Source organism: Canis lupus, chromosome 38, assembly GCF_011100685.1.
Source record: "Canis lupus familiaris isolate Mischka breed German Shepherd chromosome 38, alternate assembly UU_Cfam_GSD_1.0, whole genome shotgun sequence".
In the NCBI taxonomy this organism is placed as follows: domain Eukaryota; kingdom Metazoa; phylum Chordata; class Mammalia; order Carnivora; family Canidae; genus Canis; species Canis lupus.
The window spans coordinates 21,615,497-21,634,338 of NC_049259.1; the positions used below are offsets into that span (position 1 = coordinate 21,615,497).

Below are 18,842 nucleotides of genomic sequence, written 5' to 3' on the forward strand. Positions count from 1 at the left end.
ACTGGTAAACAAAGAGCAAAGGAGACCACAAGATGTTCCCTCTTGCACATTGGGGATTTGCTGGCTTACATTTTGCAGAACTCCTTCCCCACCGCAGCACTTCTTCTGCAGACAAACAAAATGCAGGGAATGGCCTAGAGGCCCCTTCCCAGTGCTCCCTTTGGAGCTTTTTTGCTGCCCAAACTTCGTCCAGCAAGTTATAGTGGAGAGAGCTCTGGATAGGTGCACCCAAGTCCTAGACATAAGTGTTAGTCTGTCATGTGTTGGTTGTGTGACTTGGCCAAGCCAGTTAAACCCTCTGGACTGCAGTGTCTCCATCCGCATAAGACAAGGCTAATGATGCTTCCTTTAGCATTCCCCAGAGGGCTTAACCTATGAAATCATAAATCCTATAAACTTTTGGCCAATCAGAAAAATATTTCTAAATCCCTTAAAATGCTTTTTCTTGCCCCTCCTTACCACCAAATATACTCCACTTCTAAGTGTTTCATATTTGCTATCTCACCTCTTCCCAGAAGTATTTCTCTGTCTGCTCCTACCAGGAATCTACTCCTCCCCAGTCAGAACTGATAGTAGAGATGGGCCATTTACAAACATTCAGATTGGCAGGAGGAAAAAGCCCAAGGAGAAAAACAAAACAAAACAAAAAAAAAAACAAAACAAAACAAAAAAACAGAACTAGATTTGGATGTTCCTAGAAGCACTTTCATATGGTCTCAAAGTGAAATATTTTTTTGAATTACTTAATGAAACACTACTTGATTTTATCTCCATTGATTCATTCTTGCTCAGCAACGGGACTGTAGCATGGAATCAGACGAAGACCTCAGAGTTACGTTTGCACTATGTAGACAGGGCTTCAGATACCCAACTTGTGTTAAACTGGCCGTACACACAAAACACTTGGGGCTCAGACAAAAAAGGAATTCATTTTGGCTGGGAGAAACTGGGAGAAACTCTCTGAGAAGGTGGCATTTGAGTTGGGTCTTTCCCACAGGTGAAGGAGATGAGGGGAAAAGGTGGCGGGGGGAGAGAGAGCTGGGAGGAGGATGCCCCCATATCTGAGGGCTGACACCTGAGACTGTCTTGTAAGGCCTACCCAGTCTGGCTAACTAAAGGGGCCATTCGCCAGACTTCATAAGCCGTCCTGAGACGTGCATTCAGGCACACTGGCCACATCCAGCCCTAACAGCAGCCACATGGAGTTGGAGCCCCTGTGGAGGCCTCATGTTTCCACAGTCGCCGGTCACTGAGGGTCTCAGAATCCCTTAGCAGCCCATCCACTGGGTACTAAGTGGATAGGCCCCCATCTCCAGCTATACCTTTAGGCCATCAAACCAGTGAGGTTGCTTCTAATCCAAAACAATATTCTAGAGCCAGTTACTGCCTGGATGGCTTATAAGCACTCACAGAAATAGGCAGCTATACTAAATACAGTGTGATTAACCATAGCGTGGTTACCAACTACGGTTAATAATTTGGTGGGCATGGTGACTATAGTTAATAATGCTGTACTGAACACTTAAAAGCTGCTAAGAGAGTAGATGCTAAAAGTTCTTAGCGCAAGGAGAAAAAAATCTGTGTGTAGTGATGGGTGTTAACTAGATATTGAAGTGATCATTTCACAATACATGTCAATATTGAATCATTCCATTCTATGCCCAAAACTAATATACTGTTACATATCTATTGCATCTCTATTGAAAAGCAGCAGCAGCAGTGTCCACTAGGGGCCAGCATGAGCTTACCAAGATTAGCCTGCCCTGACAGCCGGTTCTTTTCCTGACCCGAGGACAACAGAGGCAGGGTAAGGGGACTGCTCACACACTGAATCTGTACTTCTCTAGGCTCTTGGACACATCTCCTGTGGACAAGGAGATATAGGCTGATACCAGGTCAATTGAGTAGTTGGCTGATGTCGGTAGTTGGTTAAACAATTGTACCAGAAGGGACAGAAATGGATCAAGGAGAGAATTTCCAGAGAGAGAGAGCCCTCGCCTACATTTCTTTCATCTGTTTTATATAACTTTTTGTTGTTGTGGATTGACTTGAGTTGGGGTACGGAAGACCTGCTTACCTAATTTGAGTGTGTTATAGCCGAGAGGAACTACACTGGGATCCAAAATTATCTTATGAAGCTAACAAAGACAGAATTCCAAAAAGATGGGGCACGTGGGTGGTGGCTCAGTGGTTGAGCATCTGTCTTCAGCTCAGGATGTGATCCTGAGGTTCTGGGATGAGTCTCCAGGGGGCTCCCCACAGGGAGGCTGCTTCTCCCTCTGCCTCTGTCTCTGCCTCTCTCTGTGTGTCTCTCATTAAGAAATAAATAAAATCTTAAAAAAAAAATTCCAAGGAGTTAAGCATAAGGTTCTGCACTTTGGTTACCCAAATATATGTTGGGAGGCAAAGAAGGATGCCGCAGATGGAAACAATCTCGCAGGTGGGTTTGCAGGCGAGAAAACTTAATGAAGCTAGACAAAATCACTGGGGCCCTGGAAAAGCTGCTGTCCTTCTGCCCCCAAAACCCCATGTCTGTTTCTACCCCCACCACGAACCTTTATTCTCCGGAACTCCATCCCTATCTCTAGAATCAACAAGTTGGACTAAATCTCCAGGTCCCTTGCAGCAGTAAATTCTAGGACTCACCTACCCCTGTGCCATCTCTGGACATGGGGTCAATGTTCACTTCACTACCTCCTCAAGTGCCTTTCTGAGCAGCAGAGCTTGGAAAGCTGAAAGGGATGGAGAGCTCCCCTTGCCACGAAGTGTGGGGCCCAGCTTTGGTCTGGCCACTCAGAAGCCTTTGGACAACATGTGGAAGGTGAAAGCGGAGAAGAGGCTGTACTTCTGCAGCTTTTGTCACTTCTGGGAGCAGGGTCTGGAGAGGCTTTTGAGTTTTCTGGAGCAGTCACCGCAGAGATCCCAGCATCTGGGATCCAGCCCAGTGGTGCAAAGACGCAGGACCCTGGGCATCCACTTCTTGGACTGTAGAGCAGACAAGGTTCCATCCTGGTGCTCCCAGAAATCATAGCTTCTTTCTTATCTTGGCTGTTTCTCTGATCATAGCACGTCCCAGTGGTCCTTGAGTAGTACTTTCCTGATCCTGGACCAACAGCGAGTCCTATAGTGGCCTGATCCTGGGAGGCTTTGCTGAAAACTCAAATTAGGATGTTTCTTCATCTCTCCCAACTATTCTGTAGGCTGTTAAATACTATACAATAAATTCCTTCCTACTTAATCCAGCTGGAGTGGATTCTGTTCTCCAAAATTGAATTCTGATCCACACAATATACTTTTGGTTTTTTAAAGGCCTAGAAGAGTACACACCAAATTGTTAAACAGCAGTGACCTCTGTAACCACCGAGGGAGTGGGAAGGCGGCAACTGAAAGTTGACTTGAACATTTTGCTATATACGACGACTTTTTAAAAACAGGGACGATATATTCCCTCCTGATGCTCTGCTTAAAAAAATTAAAGAAAGTGGATGACTTGTATGTTGAAAGTACAACCTGTGTCGTAATCAAAATGCAACTTCTTAATCTTTTCAAAATCCATTTAAACTTTATTCAATGGGGTAATCTTTCCCTGCTCGCAGCACTTTGCTACTTGAAGTGTGGCCCAAGAACCAGCAGTACTGGTTAGAAATGCAGGATCTCCGGCCGCACCCTGGACCCACTGAATCATAACCTGCCTCTGCAGAAGAACACTGGCTGGTTCACATGTACATTCATGTTTGAGACAATTCATGATTTTTCTGCTTCTCTTGGAAATGGATAGTCCTATAATGACTTTAGGTCACAAGCATAATTCTAATTTATAAATTAGGATGCCCAGAGCTTCATGTTAGTCAGACTTCAGTCTTAATTCAAAGATAGATCTTAGTCCTCTTACTTACCCAGCTGAGGGCCAGACTTGGGAAAGGAGCTAGTTGGCCTCCCTCCCCTCTTCTCCTCCCACACCTCCTCCCCCTCCCTCTCTCATTAGGATGTTTCCATTGTTTCTCACCTAAGCCAGAGTTGGAGAGAAGAGGGAAGGGAGAGAAGATGGGTAAAGAAACAGAAAGTTCTTATGTACCTGGGCAGTTTTCTGCTCTCTGAACTTGGCAGGTCACTTAATCGGATGCTTTTTCCCATGGGTACTAATGCAGGAAACAAAGGCAGGAGAAAAATTATTAAATTTCCTTACTGCCTACAGCCCATTGACAAGTTCTTGAAACAGGCCGAGTGACCTTCCTCTAGGGACTCAACTGCCTCGGTGTTGATACTTTGCTAAGAACAAAAGGCAATCCTAGTCCGGTCCGCAGGATCCTGTAAGCCTACTTTAATACATAAAATTCCTTCAGAAATTTCCTTTATCTCTATCCTGCAACAAACAGGTTGTGATCATCCCCAAAGCAGTTGGCTCACTGACACACATCTGAAGGGTCTCATGACTAAGGCTGTATTAGATGGTCATAAATGACCCTTTCCCGACAACAGCTAGCCCCCTCAAGGGCCTGGAAACCCTGCTTCCAAAATTCTTCAGAGACTTACAGGCTCTCTTTAGCCCCTTCCCAACTTGAAAGTATATAATGGGCCACTCCTCACGACCCCAGTGCAGGCCCTTCTGCCCACGGGTCCGCCCCGTGCTTTAATAAAACCACCTTTTTACACCAAAGGCGTCTCAAGAATTCTTTCTTGGCCACCAGCTTCAAAACCTAATGTCTTTTTCAGGTACTTCTGTAGACTTTTTGGAGATGTTTATTTCGGAGGACTGCTCTCCTGTGGTCCTGTCCGTATTCAGGGCAGATGCTTTGTGCATCTCGCCTCCAGGTGTTCACTTGCACCTCTTCCCTCAGCTCCTGGAATTCAGATTCACCTTCAGCTTTTTGGTGACTTTGTCAATCCCTCCCAGTGGCCTTATGGACAGGAACCAAGACAACTGCCTGCCAGCTTGTAACCAAATTCAAGTTCCTCTGTCCAAGCACAACAAAGACCATTACTGAGACAGGTATCCAGCAGGGAAAGGATCTATTCCACAGGGCAGCCAAATGAGGGGACAACTACGGGAGGGAGGGCAAGCCACATCTCTGCCTCCCCAGGGAGGAGAGTCAGGGATACTTAAAGGCAAAGGAAAGCACAGTTGTAGTTGAATGTATTCTGTAGCTGGGACTAGTCCTATTAACCCTTGGATTGCCGGTTTCAGGCTCTGTCTTTCAGGAACCAGGGAAATGCAGGGACCCGCTTTGCTCCGGGGTACTCTAGCACAGGCTGATCCCCAAACCAGCTTGTCTATCCAACAGCCATGGCTCACCTTAACCTTCTTAGGGGTGAGTCAGGCGCCGTCCGGGTGTCTCCCAAAGCCAGGGAACACATTTCAGACCTCCTTGGGTGACCCCATGGACATCTTCCTCATTAGGCTTGAGGGAGATGTGGGGAGCTTCCCACACCTCGTCATTATGACAAAGAATTGTGATGGGAACTCACATCATGCCAAAGGAATCTCTTTTACACGTCCTCTCTCTTATCCGTGCTCCAACCCCTTTTAATCTCCTGGATGTGACTTCAGAGTCCAGAAGTCAGGGAACAGATCCTCCACCATTTCCTCTGTAAATTGTGTATGTGATAATCTGGTTTCAGAATTTCACGTCTATTGTATCACGAAATATCGCTTTGACATCCTGTCATGAGTGCAATTGCTTAATTGTAAAAAATAAAAATAAAATTCTGCTTTCCTGTCTTATTCTCCCCAGACACACCCACCTGGGGCACTAGAGTCAGTTCTAAGTCCCACATGTTAAGCCAGATGTAGAACAGCTGGAGATGTGCTCAGAAAAGCCAGAGACCACAGTGAAACAATTGTAGGTTGTGAGGAGAGGTAAAGTGAGTGATTAATCAGACAAGTTTAGCAACATTCCTGAAGCAGAAGTCAGAAGTCAGCCCCAGATAATTGCAAAACCAGCTTAAAAGTCTGGCAACAATGATCTTTACTCTTTTGGGGGGCTTCTTTTTAAAGAACACTGCATTACTAATGCTCTTCATAGGAAAGAACATGTTATGAGAGTAGGAAAATATGGACAGTGATGAATTTGAGTCAAAAGGTGATTTAGGAAAGTCAGACTCTGCAGGTGTTAACCATATTGGAATTAAAATTAATTTTTTTTAGATTTTTATTTATTTAATCATGAGAGACACACAGAGAAAGAGAGAGAGAGAGAGAGGCAGAGACACAGGCAGAGGGAGAAGCAGGCTCCATGCAGGGAGCCCAACCTTGGGACTCGATCCCAGGTCTCCAGGATCACGCCCTGGGCCGAAGGCAGGCACTCAACCACTGAGCCACCCAGGCGTCCCAAAATTAAATCTTTTAAAAAAGAAATGTCAGACTCTGAAAGTGAAAAGTTTTAGGAATATGTTACCCAGTTTATTTCCCTTATATTTTCCTTTTTATGACTGTATAAGAATGATTTATAATATTTAAAATATGTAATTTCTAATTAAACCTAAAGGCCAATGTGCAATGAGATGGTGTGATTTCCTTTCTTAGTGTTCTCTTTAACGGTGCATCCTGAAATCAGTGTCGTTTTAGATTTAGTGAATTACAGTCATAATAATTTACTGCTTTTATGTCATAGATAGGTTGCTTGCATAATCACTTTTAATCCTTCTAGCAATTCTATAAGGCAGATATTTTTTTTTAATTTTTTTTATTTATTTATGATAGGCACACAGTGAGAGAGAGAGAGAGGCAGAGACACAGGCAGAGGGAGAAGCAGGCTCCATGCACCGGGAGCCTGACGTGGGATTTGATCCTGGGTCTCCAGGATCGCGCCCTGGGCCAAAGGCAGGCGCTAAACCGCTGCGCCACCCAGGGATCCCCTATAAGGCAGATATTATTACTATTCTGCTTTACAGGTGAGGAAACAGAACTTCAGAAACAAAGTCTCTTGCTCAAGGCTACATGGCTGGTAAGTAATAAAAATTATATTTGAACTCAAGTCTGAACTCCTGAGACAGGATTTTAAATCTCTGCCCTCTGCTACCTCAGGTCCAAAGCTAATTAGCGCGGCTATTATAACTTAGCATGCTACATTAGGGGCATATTAACTTTAAGGGAGTCAGAGAATGATCATCTCCAGCATCACTGCAATAAGATTGGCTCCTTTGAACTGAAAAAAATAAAAGTGTATCACTCCTATTCTTTTGCCTTAGATGTTAGCTGGATCAGGGATAGACAATTATATGAGGCCTCTTATTGTGAGGAGGATGTCAAGCATTGAAATCAATTCTCTTTGCAAGTGCAGTGGCTGGAGGACAAAGCTAAATCAATATGGGCTAACTGTAGTGTGTGTTGGAAATAAGAGCTCTTCTTGGCAGAAAGGCTGCACTTAATGAGTAAGTATAGTCAGGAGTGCATTTCCCTTAGTTAACTATGGACCAATGAGCAAGTAATTCAGAAGATGGATGAGCAGCATTACAAACAGTGGCATTGACTCCAGAGGGACCGTATAGCTGGGCTGCTACATGACCCAAGGTTAGCAATGGTTCAGGATCCAGTGGGAACACTGAACAGTGGATAAAGAGTTAAGAGGTTCTCTGGGTCTAATTAAGAAATAAAAGTATGATGGTGTGCTCTCTTGACAAGGGTATGGGAAACAAACTCTCTCATACATAACTAGTGGAAGTTCAAATTGCTACAATCTCTTTAAGGAGTAATTTGACAATATATTGTTTTTTTAAAGATTTTATTTATTTATTCATGAGAGACACAGAGAAAGCGAGAGAGAGGTAGGCAGAGACACAGGCAGAGGGAGAAGCAGGCTCCATGCAGGGAGCCCGATGTGGGACTCCAGGATCACGCCCTGGACAGAAGGCAGGGGCTAAACTGCTGAGCCACCCAGGGATCCTTTGACAATATCTATTAAAATGTAATATAAAATCTGGCAATTCTACTTCTAGGCGTTTGTCCCACAGATATAGTCAAATACATACCTAAAGATATAGGGGTGGGGTGCCTGGGTGGCTCAGTTGGTTAAGCATCTGACTCCTGATTTCAGCACAGGTGATGATCTCAAGCTGGATCAAGCCGTGTAGGGTTCTGGGCTCAGTGGGGATTCTTCTTGAATTCTCTCCCTCTCTTCCTTCCCCTGCTCTCAAATAAATAAATACATCTTTAAAAAAAATAAAGATATAGGGGTAGTGTAGTATAATGTAAACCAGCAAAATTTTAGAAACAATCTAATACTCCATCACTGGAGACTAGCAGATGTCATCTCCCCAAGAAATAATTTGTGAACCACCACTTGGGGCTTACTGTCCATCCTCTGTGCTTCTAAGCACCTTAGCATCCTCTATCTTAAAACTTCTAGTAAGGAAAGAATCTGTCTGTCTCTCCCCGAAAGGTTACTGTTATTTCCCTCATTTTGCAGATGAGGACTCTTGGGCTCAGAAGGCCTGAGCAGCCCTCCAGAGGGTTGAGGCTAGAGTCTATGTCAAAGCATAGAGGTGGGCAAGGGGCTGGTGTGTTGGGGAGAGAGCAAGTGGTCAGTGTGACTGCAGTACAGGGCTAATGGGCTCCATAGCCCATGATAGAGAGTTTGGACTCTAACCCAGAGGTTTTGATTCAATCTCTTAAGGAAAAAGTCCTTAAGTGTAAGAACTCAAAGAGTTCCCTCTTTCCATAGACTTAAGACGAGACAAGAGACTGAGACTCAAGGAGGCTGAGATCCAAAATGGGGCAACTTGCTAGGATCCTCTCTGCTCTCTGAGGTCAGACATCCGGGTTCCGGTCTGGAATCTGGTTTAGGGTCTGAGACCTGAGTCTGAGGCATGGAACTGATCAGAGAACCAGAGAGAAGCAAATTCCTCCCCAGGCTTCTCCAGCATTTTGCAGCTATCTTTCTGCTTCAGAATGAGCTCTAAGTTCTCCTTGGGCAACCTGGGCCAACTAGCCTCTGTTTCCCTAAATGCATGTTGGAACCTCAACCAGAGGCTGGATGGGGTCATTTCTTCCTGCAGACTGGCATGGCCAGTTAGTTGCCTGTCTGGTATTTCCTGCTATTTTTATAGTGTAACCCTTCCTGGAGATCAGTAACAGGTGTTGTTGGGGGTGATCTATGAGAGCTGGGGACTTAAAAGTGTTCTAGAGGGCAGATGGGTCGAGCTCTCCCACCCCCCCTTAAGTTCTTGTTCCTCCCTATCTCCCACATCTCTAGTACAAAAGAGAGGTAGATGGCAGGACAAACAGAAAGGTATTGGGACTGCTAACAGGGAGTGAGTAAAGGAGATACCTGGCATACTAGCTCTCCTGTGAGGGCCTATTTCAATTTTTTCCTTTTTTCCTTTTTTTTTTTTTTTAATTGGAATTCAATTTGCCAACATATAGCATAACACCCAGTGCTCATCCCATCAAATGCCCCCCTCAGTGCCTGTCACCCAGTCACCCCCACCCCCTGCCCACCTCCCTTTCCATCACCCCTTGTTCGTTTACCAGAGTTAGGAATCTCTCATGTTCTGTCTTCAATTTTTTCTCTTGAAAAATAATCAACTGGTTTCTTTGGTTTTGGGGGAGGGTTGACTTGCGATCCTTTGATTACTAAGCCTCTTGGCACTAAAACTGGTCACTTCCTATCTAATTCAGAGATGGCAGAAACTTCAAGGAACAAAATCAGAAGGAGGAAGGAGTCTCACCCCCGGAGTAGCATGAGGTTAGCCAGGGAAATCATGGTCTCGGGAGTTCTGAGAAGAGAGATGAGCCTGCTTTATTTTTTTATTTTTATTTTTTTAATTTTTATTTTTTGAGCCTGCTTTAGAAAGCTGGAAATCAGAGCTACAAAGATTCTTGTAAACCAGAACCCACTGCTGGGTTATAGGGGCCTGGACATGCCTTCTCAGGAAAATGCAAATGTTCACTGAGATCAGTTTAATTGATTCTTTTTTTCTGATTTTAAGTTGACATCTCCTCCAATTAGGCTTATTGATACCTTCAATAAAGAACGCTTCCAAATACCCATCCCAAATATCCAACATGGTGAAGGACTTCTTAACAAGACTTTCAAGTTCTGATCCCCCTTTACTTCTCTATGTTCATCTCCCGTCCCCTTGTCCCTAAAATTCACCTCCCTGCAGAGAAACACACACAATTCTCCAACCACCCTCCATTATTTGCAGCTGTACAAACACAAGAAGGTCTTTCAAGTCTCCATGTGTTTGTGTCCACAGCCTACCCTACTCTCAACCTTTTGTCACATCTTCATTTGAATTCTTACTCTTCTTTCAAGATTCATCTTCCTCCTCTGAATTCCCATAATGTGTCAGAGAGCACTTATCACATGGCATTGTAATTTATGTATGTACCTGTCTGCCTTCTTCCCCATAAAACGTCAGTGATTTTTTAATAATATGGTGAAGAATATGATGAAGGATATTGATGTCATTCTGGTTAGTCACTCAACAAGAAAGGGGAAATTAGGTTGTGACCAAGTTCAAGTTAGAAGTGAAAGAGCTGCTATCAGTGCCGCTTACTTGATGAAGGGTATGAACCCAGTGACCCTCTGGAAACAAGTCACACCAGCCCTTCAGAGAAGGAAGGGCTCTGGCGGGGAGATGGGGGACTCATGAAAATGGGGCTTGTAGTGAACACATCTCTGAGGTTACAACTGACATGGCATCTTGCTTTTAACCTTCAAGTAACAATAAAGTCACCAGGCAGGGTGGAATAGGGATCAGGTCATGTTGTGTCTAGGTTGTGTTAGGGTTGAAGTGGCTGGTAGGGGAATAAAGAAAAAAAAAAGCTAAAAACTAGAATTCCTCAATTTTAAGGATTTGTCTTAAAACTTTCTTCAAAGAAAAAAAAACTTTATTCAAAGAAATTTCGAAATGTAAAGAGTATCACTTTTTTAAGTTATGGCTAAAGAGAGCCTGGCCTGTCTGCTGCTACTAGAGCCTATCAGTCTGTTCAGCTCCACTGGGGCAGGAGGAACATCTGGGGGAGTCTCACAGAACTCTGATTCTTATAATCTGAGCAAGCCACACAAATACCTTTCCTTCTAAAACTATATGAAATCTGGAACTTTGGGGTATAAACTCATCAGAAATACAACTGAAAGTCTCTATTTTTTTTTTAAATGATGCTGATGTGGAAAACAAAGGGAGAAGAAAAATCAGTACATTTCCTTACTACTCACAGCCCACTGACAGGTCCTTGAAGCAGACAGAGTGACCTTCCTCTAGGGACTCAACTACCTTGATGTTGACAGTTGCTAAGGGCAAGATGGCAATCCTAGCCCGACCCTCAGGATCCTGTGAGTCTACTTTAACATATAAAAATTCCTTTAGAAATTTCCTTTATCTCTACACCCCAAGATATGTGTCGGCGACCATCCCCCATGAATATGGTCCACCAATGTACATCTGAAGGGTCTCATGACTCAGGCTGTATTAGATGGTCATAAATGATCTTTTCCCAACAAGAGCTAGTCGCCCTCAAGGTCCTGGAAACCTTGCTTCCAAAATTCCTCAGAGACTTATGCTCTCCCTAAGGCTCTCCCAACTTGAAAGTATATAATGGGCCACTCCGCACAACCCTGGTGCAGCTCTTTCTGTCCACGGGTCCTGTCCCTGTGCTTTAAATAAAATCACCTTTTTGCACCAAAGACGTCTCAACAATTTTTTCTTAGCCTTCAGCTTTGAACCTCAATGTCTTTCCTCTATCAATGCTTTTTTTTTTTTTTTAAGGATTTATTTATGATAGACATAGAGAGAGGGGAGGGGCAGAGACACAGGAGGAGGGAGAAGCAGGCTCCATGCTGGGAGCCCGACACCAGACTCCATCCCGGGACTCCAGGACCGCGCCCTCGGCCAAAGGCAGGCGTTAAACAGCCGAGCCAGCCAGGGATCCCCCCTAAATCAATGCTTTTGAAGAATATACTTTTTAAATATTTTTATTTATTTGAGAGAAAGAGAGAGTGCATTGTGGGGGAGGCGGGCAGATGGAGAGGGAGAAGCAAACTTCCTTCCTGTGCAGAGAGTCCCCCAAGGTGGGGCTCTATCCCAGGACCCTGAGATCAAGAGCCAACACAAAGGCAGATGCTTAACTGAATGAGCCACCCAGAGAGGCCCCTGAAAGTCTTTTTTAAAAATTAACATTAAATCCATTATGAATAGTTCCAACTTGACCCTCAAAGATTCCAAAGGGTTCATTATTATCTCAATGACCTTAAATACCCCGATATTGCCTGTGCTGAAATGTGTACCGGGTGGGCACCTCTGAAAAGCTAAGGGTGCCTAAAACTTGCCAACATAAACCTCCAAACCTCCAGGTAGGAAATGACAGAAGGGGAGTCCTGGGAGGGGAGGAGAACCGAGGACAGGCCTACGGGGATGCTCCAGGGCGCCCGGGGACACGGAGACCCGCCCACACCAAGGCCGCCAAAGGCGCGGAGCAGAGAGGCCTGGCCAGGTCCCCGCGGGTGGGAAGCCGGGAGACGCAGGCGCGGGAGCCTGGAGGGGGGCTCCCCGGCCTCAGCTCTCCACCGCGGTGGTCTCGGGGGCTCCCGGGCTCGCAGCGAAGCGGGGGGCGGGGGTCTGGAGCGTTGCCCTGGGCTCTGGGAAGGCCGGCGGCTCCTTCAATTCCAGGACCACGCGGCTCAGAAGGCCCTTGAGCAGCTGCATTTCTTGCAGCAGAAGGTCCACGTCGGGTTTCAGGGCTCCAGCGGGCGGTTCCGAGGGCGCCGGCAGGGCGCAGGCTGGTGGCCTCGCCGTGGGGGCTCTGCCCGCGGGGCCCTGCAGCCCCGGCGACGTGGCGTTGGGGACGGAGGTGACCGACGGGGCCGATCTGGACACCGGGGGCTTCCTGAAGGACAGCGGCTGGCCGCCCGGCGCCAACGCTGCGGCCCGGGGAGCCTGGGCGGTGCTGGACGCCGAGGGCAGCGCGGACCCTGCGGGCGCAGCACAGCGGGACCCACGGCCGCACTCACTCTCCCACCCTGCGGCGCCCGCGGGCCAGGGCGGTAGGGGCCGGGGTGGAGCGCGGGGAAGGCGCGGGAGGACGGCCGGCGGACCCGGTGAAGAGGAGGAGGGAGGGGAGGAGGGAGGAGGGTGAGAGGTCGGAGGGGAGGGGAGGAGAGAAGGGAGGGAGGGGAGGAGGGGGAGGGGATGGGGAGGGAGAGGGAAGGAGGGAAGAGGGAGGAGGAAGGGATGGGGAGGGAAGAGGGAGGAGGGAGAAGGGAGGAGGGAGAACGGAGGAGGAGACGGGGTGGCGAGGAGAGAGGGGAAGGGAGGAGGGAGAGGGAGGAGGTCGGGGATGGAGAGGGGAGGAGGGAGGGGAGGGAGGAGACGGTGAGCCGGGAGGGCCGGGTGGCGCGAGGGAGAAGGGTGCGGAGGCGCGGGCCGGGCGGCCCGCGGGGGGTAGCAGGGGTGGGGGGCGTCCGGGGAGGGTGCGCTCACTCACCGCGCCCCGCGAGCTGCAGCCAAGGGCTGCGTTTCCGGACGCTCCGCGTGGCGGTCGCGGCCTCGCACCAGTAGGACTCGAGCTCGTCGACCTCGGGCTCGGGGACCGTGTACTCGGCGCCCCAGTCGAAGCGGCGCACCGGGCGACTGTACTTGTAGAAGGCGAACTGCAGCGGCGTGTCGCGCCGGTGCGGGTGCAGGCGGGTCTCGCAGCGCACGGCCACCCCGCCGCGGGCCTCCGCCCTGCCGGTCACCGTCAACACCGGCGCGGGGAACAGCTCTGCGGAGAGGGGCGCCGGGCGCTCAGGGGGCGCCGTGGGCCGGCGCGGGGGGCCCGCGTGTCCACGCGCCGCGGCACCGCCGGTTTCCCTCGAGGGACCCCGCGGCCCAGGGCACCGAGAGGGGGCGGGGGGGGGGAGGGAGGGAGCCTGCGAGGACGGGGAGCGCTTGCCAAGGGGGAGGGGGAGCGGCCCGAAGCTTCCCGTCCCATCCCGCGGGACACCCAGTTCGGGGCCCCCGGCCTGGAGGGGGGTGCGCTCCGAGCGGGCCCCCCGCCCCCCCAGGGACCCCTACCGCTGCCCCGCCCTCCGGCTGGGGCTTGGACACCGCGGCGGGCTCTAGGGCCCCCACACCCGGAGTAGGAGCCGCAGCTGCGCGGGAGGGAAGGGACCCTCGTCCCACGCAGGCTGCGCATCAGGGGCGCCTTCCCGGCGGAGGAGAGCGAGAGCGCGCATGGACTAGGGGAGAAATGAGCCTCCAGCCTCCCTGCCCGGCCGGGCTCCCGCCGCAGAAGTGCCCAGGGCTCGTCTGCCCAGTCCCGGGCCGCAGGGGTCGCCCACCTTGCACGGTCACGGCCACCTTGGCGGAGAACATGGGCGCGCTCTCCACCGGGAGGCGCATGGTGCCGGAGCACTGGTAGCGCCCGCTGTCGCCCGCGCGCGCCTGCGGCACCGAGTAGTTGGCGCTCGCGTGGAAGTAGCGCACCGCCCGGCCCTCGTGGTAGTAGTGCAGCTTGTAGACCGGCTTGTCGTACCAGCCGCGGCAGCGCAGGACCAGCGGCTCGCCCTCGAACACCGCAGCGTAGGGCACTTGCAGGATCAGCCAGTCTAGACAGTCACCGTGGCAGGCCTGACTCCAGGAGAAGCCCAGGCCTGGGGGGTCCCACCCTTCTCCCCCTCCCCTGCACAGTGGCTTCCCCCCTCCCGGCTGCAGGCGGCCCAGGAGGGCGGAGCTGGATGCCTTGCCAGGTGAGGGGGAGGTAAAGCAACCCCCCCCACCCCCAACCCCCAACCCCCCACCCCCGTGTTCCAGTAAGGATGAGGAAGGAAGGCAAAGATGCCCGGTTCTCAGCTGGCTCCAGCCTCATCACAGAGTAACGGCCATCAGAATGGCATTACACTGCTCAGGATGCCTTCCTCACCTGGCCCCTAGTTACTTTTCCAGCACCATCTCAGTATTGTCACCTGCCCAGTGTCTCCCTCACTGTCCCCACCTCCCACTCCTAATGCAAGCTAGGTCCAGCCACACCCAATATACCTGTTGGGAGCACTGGACCTGCTGTGAGCCCAGGGCCTTTGCACCTGTCAATAAGACCCCCCCCCACCAAGACACACACACACACACCTGTTTTACTTGAGGCCTACTTGTCCTGTAGATCTAGCCTTCAACTTTTTCTCCTCCAGAAAGCTTCCCCAACCCAGCAGAGCTAACCCTTGTATAACCCTAACATGTTCCGGATGCCATTTTTAGGAATTTTACTTTGAGAAAGAATTCTGCAAGTAACAGACACAATCAGTTTCCTATTCTATTCCACAAATGGTAACCACCTCCTCTCATGGCCAGTATCTTATCGGTACTATCAGTTTCCAAACAAGAAACCGCAGAGTATGCACATGAAATGTGTGTAAATGCTAAGTGATTATCTTTGAGTTCTGAATACAAATTGTGGCCTATCAGGCTGAGATGATATAATATTCCCTACAAAGTAGCTAATCCCGGAAGCTAAAGAACAAACTACTGCTATTTTCTTATCCTGCTTTGAAATCCTTTAAGTGACCCCAAGAAGTCAGCTTCTGAATTGACGCCTATGTACACGTGTATGCCTGCAGTAAACTTTTAAGTGCTTTGTTCAACTGTTGCTCTCTTTTTTCCTTAACAATATGTCATAATTCGTTTTTCATCCTCACAATGGCCAAAGACAGATACAATCATTGTCCCTATGTGGCTGCTGGAAAGCGCAGAGAAGCATCTTGCTGTTCATTCAGGAGTGATTCTCCCTGCTGCACCCAGTCTACACAGGAACCTTCACTCCCCACCCCTTTGCTTTGCCCTTTCCATCCCTGACCCCTCCCCCATGGCTCCCCATCCAGTATCCCAGGTCTTGAGCTAGTCTCATAAATAAGCACAAACGTTTATTTGCCTCCCTCTATGGCAGAGGGGCAAGGGGACCTCTGGGGCCAGGCAAGCCTCATGGTGTCTCTCACACAGAGTGCCACGCAGGGCGCTGCCTGCTCCAGAGACTCAAGATAATCCCCATTTCCCACCCCAGTGGGAGTGCCCCAGTGTTCTCTCCCATTGGGGGACCAATACGGCCAGAGGAGATGCTTGGAGCCCCTGCCCCCATGTTCAAGCACTCACCGTTGGAAACAGAGAGGTGGATGGGGTCACTGACAGGTGCTCCCCGTGTCTGGCATCGATACACCCCTGGGGTCTGCACCTCGATGCTCTTCTTGTGAGAGGGCAGAAGTAGGTGGCCCAAGTACCAGAGAGTGCTGATGGGCCGGAGCTCCAGGAGCAGAGGGTGGTACCCATCACATCGCAGGGTCACCCGCTCCCCCTTGAAGATTGTGGTCCAGGGTGGGTGTAGAGACAATATGGGCTTCTCCAGAGTAGCTGGGGGGGGGGGGCGTGTAAGAGGGGGCAATGCGGGGAAGAGAATCAAGATGAGCTGCCCAAGATGTGGTCTGGGGTGGGCCACTCTGAGAAAACCCCGGCTTCCAGGATCCGGCCCACATTGCTAAACCATCCCCGTGGGAGGAGACACCGCACCGGACTACAATCCACCGGTACCCATTTCGAGGTGCATAGAGGCAAACTGGGGTCATGGGGATTGAGAAGACATTGAGAAGTGGGGAGTATCCAAGCAGGTCACCCAGGGGGGTTGGTGTGGAAAATGTAGGAAACTGGGTTGAGGGATGGGGGAGACTCACCAGCTTGCCCGCTGCTTGGAACTGCAGAATGAGAATTGAAGCAGAAGAATGTTGGGGATGAGAGGAAAGTAAGGGACCTTTGACCATAGGAAAAGCTCTGGGAGTCTCAAGACCTGTTTTTCTTTTGCCTTTACTTTTCCTGGCTCTGAGAAAACCCCCTTCTCTTGATCCTCGAAAAATAGATAATGAACTGCTGTTTGGAAATGAGGAATGTTCCCCAACGCGTGCAATGCACAAAACACATGCACACACTATGCACAAAACACATGCACACACAGCCTTGGGCCACACTCACCCCACAGCCCAAGTCCTTTTGCCGCTGTCCATGCACTGAGGACTCACCCAGGAGCAGAAGGGCTGTCAGTGGCCACATGCTGGCCCGGCCCACAGCAGCTGCAGCACGATGTCTGCAATAAATGTTTAAGTGCTTTGTTCAACTGCTGCTCTATTTTTCCCTTAGCAATGTGTCGTAATTCATTTTTCATCCTCACAACAACCAAAGAGACCGATACAATTATTGTCCCTATGTTACTGCTGGAAATGCTGACCGGTGTTGACTCCTGAGCCCTGGAAGACATTGCTGCTTCTCCCACCCATTCCTAATTCCTGAAATGGGGAGACTGGAGACAGCAGGACATGGGCTGGATAAGTGTCAGCTCTCAGGTGTCCCAGGCACCAGGCACTGTCCCACTAGCACCCCTACGGCCACCTCACATCTCAGGCCAACCCCAACCCCTGTAGAGGAGGTATGCTGAGCAGAGCCTTTGCCCTCTGCAGCCCAAGAAAGCCATGTAGAACCCCGGATTGTGGCAGGTGACACAGCCACCTTCAGGCTCCCATTGACATCGACCTCTGTCCCACATCATCCCCACCTTTCAGGTGGCCCTATAAGCCTCAATTGAGGAAAATACCTCCCCGTGTCCTGAAGGTCTACCTGGGGCCCTTGTTCTGCTCACTCCCTGATGACAGGAGTGTGAGGCCTTGAGAGGTTGACATTGGGCTCCCTGCACCCAGAGCTCACAGCTTCCCACAGGTGAGTGACAGAAGGGCATGATTCACCGACCACCTTCTGTATCACTGTCTTCCAAAGTTATCGTGAAGAATGGAAAAAAATGCAATGTGGTTCCCCTTCCTGAAAACTTAAACCCTCAGAAATGAGAACATTCTTTCCTACGCAGCCCAGGGATCTCACCCTATGGCATCTCCACTCACTCGTGCCTGCCCGCCTTCCTGCTAGCCATCCCCGCAAGCCTTCCCCAGCCATGCCCCAGTTCCAGGACTCCTCACCTGTGGCAGAGAAGTCACTGCATCGGCCCCTCAGAAACTTCGCAGATCCCACCTCCCAGCTCTACTTCTGGTGTTTTCTGAGCCATGCGATCATACCCTGAGCAATGGGGAACCTGAATTCTCATGTAAATACTTAATGAATTTTCCAACCTGATTGTATGTCTCCTTGGACCAGTGTCCTGTCCTCACCTGGGCCGCACGGTCCTGGGGCGCCTCCTTCCTCTGGAACTCTGGTGGACGAAAAGGACTATCAAACACTGTCAAGTCTCTTAAAGACAGTCTCCTCCCTCTTCCTTGCTGATGGCCAGAGCTCCATTCTGAGAATCCCCTTAGAGTTTCTCTTAATATGACAGTTTTTGTTAAAAATGCAAATGCCTCTTAAGGGAAATGTGATTGGTTGTTTAGTTCTGCTGGCCACCTCAGATCCTGTTTGAGAGCAGGTTTTTATTTTTGTAATTTCCTTTTAAAGATTTTATTTATGTATTTGAAAGAGAGACAGAGAGAGCAAGCACGAGGGGCAGAGAGAGAGGGAGAAGTAGGCTCTCTGCTAGCGGGAAGCCCCATGCTGGGCTCCACCTCAGGACTCTGGGGTCATGACTTGAGCTGAAGGCAGACACTTAACTGACTTGAGTCACCCAGGTGTCCCGAGAGCGGGGTTTTTTAAAAAGATAGATAGTCATATGGGTCTGAAAAGCAAGGAGGTGCTTGATAAGGGGCTCGGGAGGGAGGGAGGGAGAGAGGAACTGGATAGTAAGAACAGAGATTTATAAACTGCCTGCTTTAGGGGTGTCTTGGCTAGACCATGCTGCCAGACTTCCCCACACTCCACCCGCCTCCTCCCCCGGGGCCAGCGTGGGCCTCCCTGCGTCATCCACAGCCTCCCCATGTCATGCCCCAGGACTGTGACATCTGCCCCAGGCC

General features: G+C 49.8%; 1 protein-coding gene across 4 annotated transcripts; it reads right to left on the reverse strand.

Moving 5' to 3' along the window:
- Window positions 1-11,902: 11,902 nt before the first annotated feature.
- Window positions 11,903-18,277, reverse strand: FCRLB (Fc receptor like B). Of its 4 annotated transcripts, none has more exons than XM_038585923.1 (8): window positions 18,111-18,277; window positions 17,922-18,018; window positions 16,977-17,041; window positions 16,635-16,655; window positions 16,063-16,317; window positions 14,265-14,531; window positions 13,427-13,705; window positions 11,903-12,914 (listed from the first exon to the last, which is right to left on the reverse strand). In XM_038585923.1, exons 3-8 carry the CDS (start codon window positions 17,005-17,007, stop codon window positions 12,499-12,501), a joined length of 1,269 nt encoding a protein of 422 aa, XP_038441851.1. In that variant the 5' UTR covers window positions 17,008-17,041; window positions 17,922-18,018; window positions 18,111-18,277; the 3' UTR covers window positions 11,903-12,498. The 4 variants fall into 4 exon arrangements, with proteins under 4 accessions (XP_038441851.1, XP_038441852.1, XP_038441849.1 ...); XM_038585924.1 differs by having other exon boundaries at window positions 17,922-18,034; XM_038585921.1 differs by lacking the exon at window positions 17,922-18,018 and having other exon boundaries at window positions 18,111-18,260.
- Window positions 18,278-18,842: the final 565 nt, after the last annotated feature.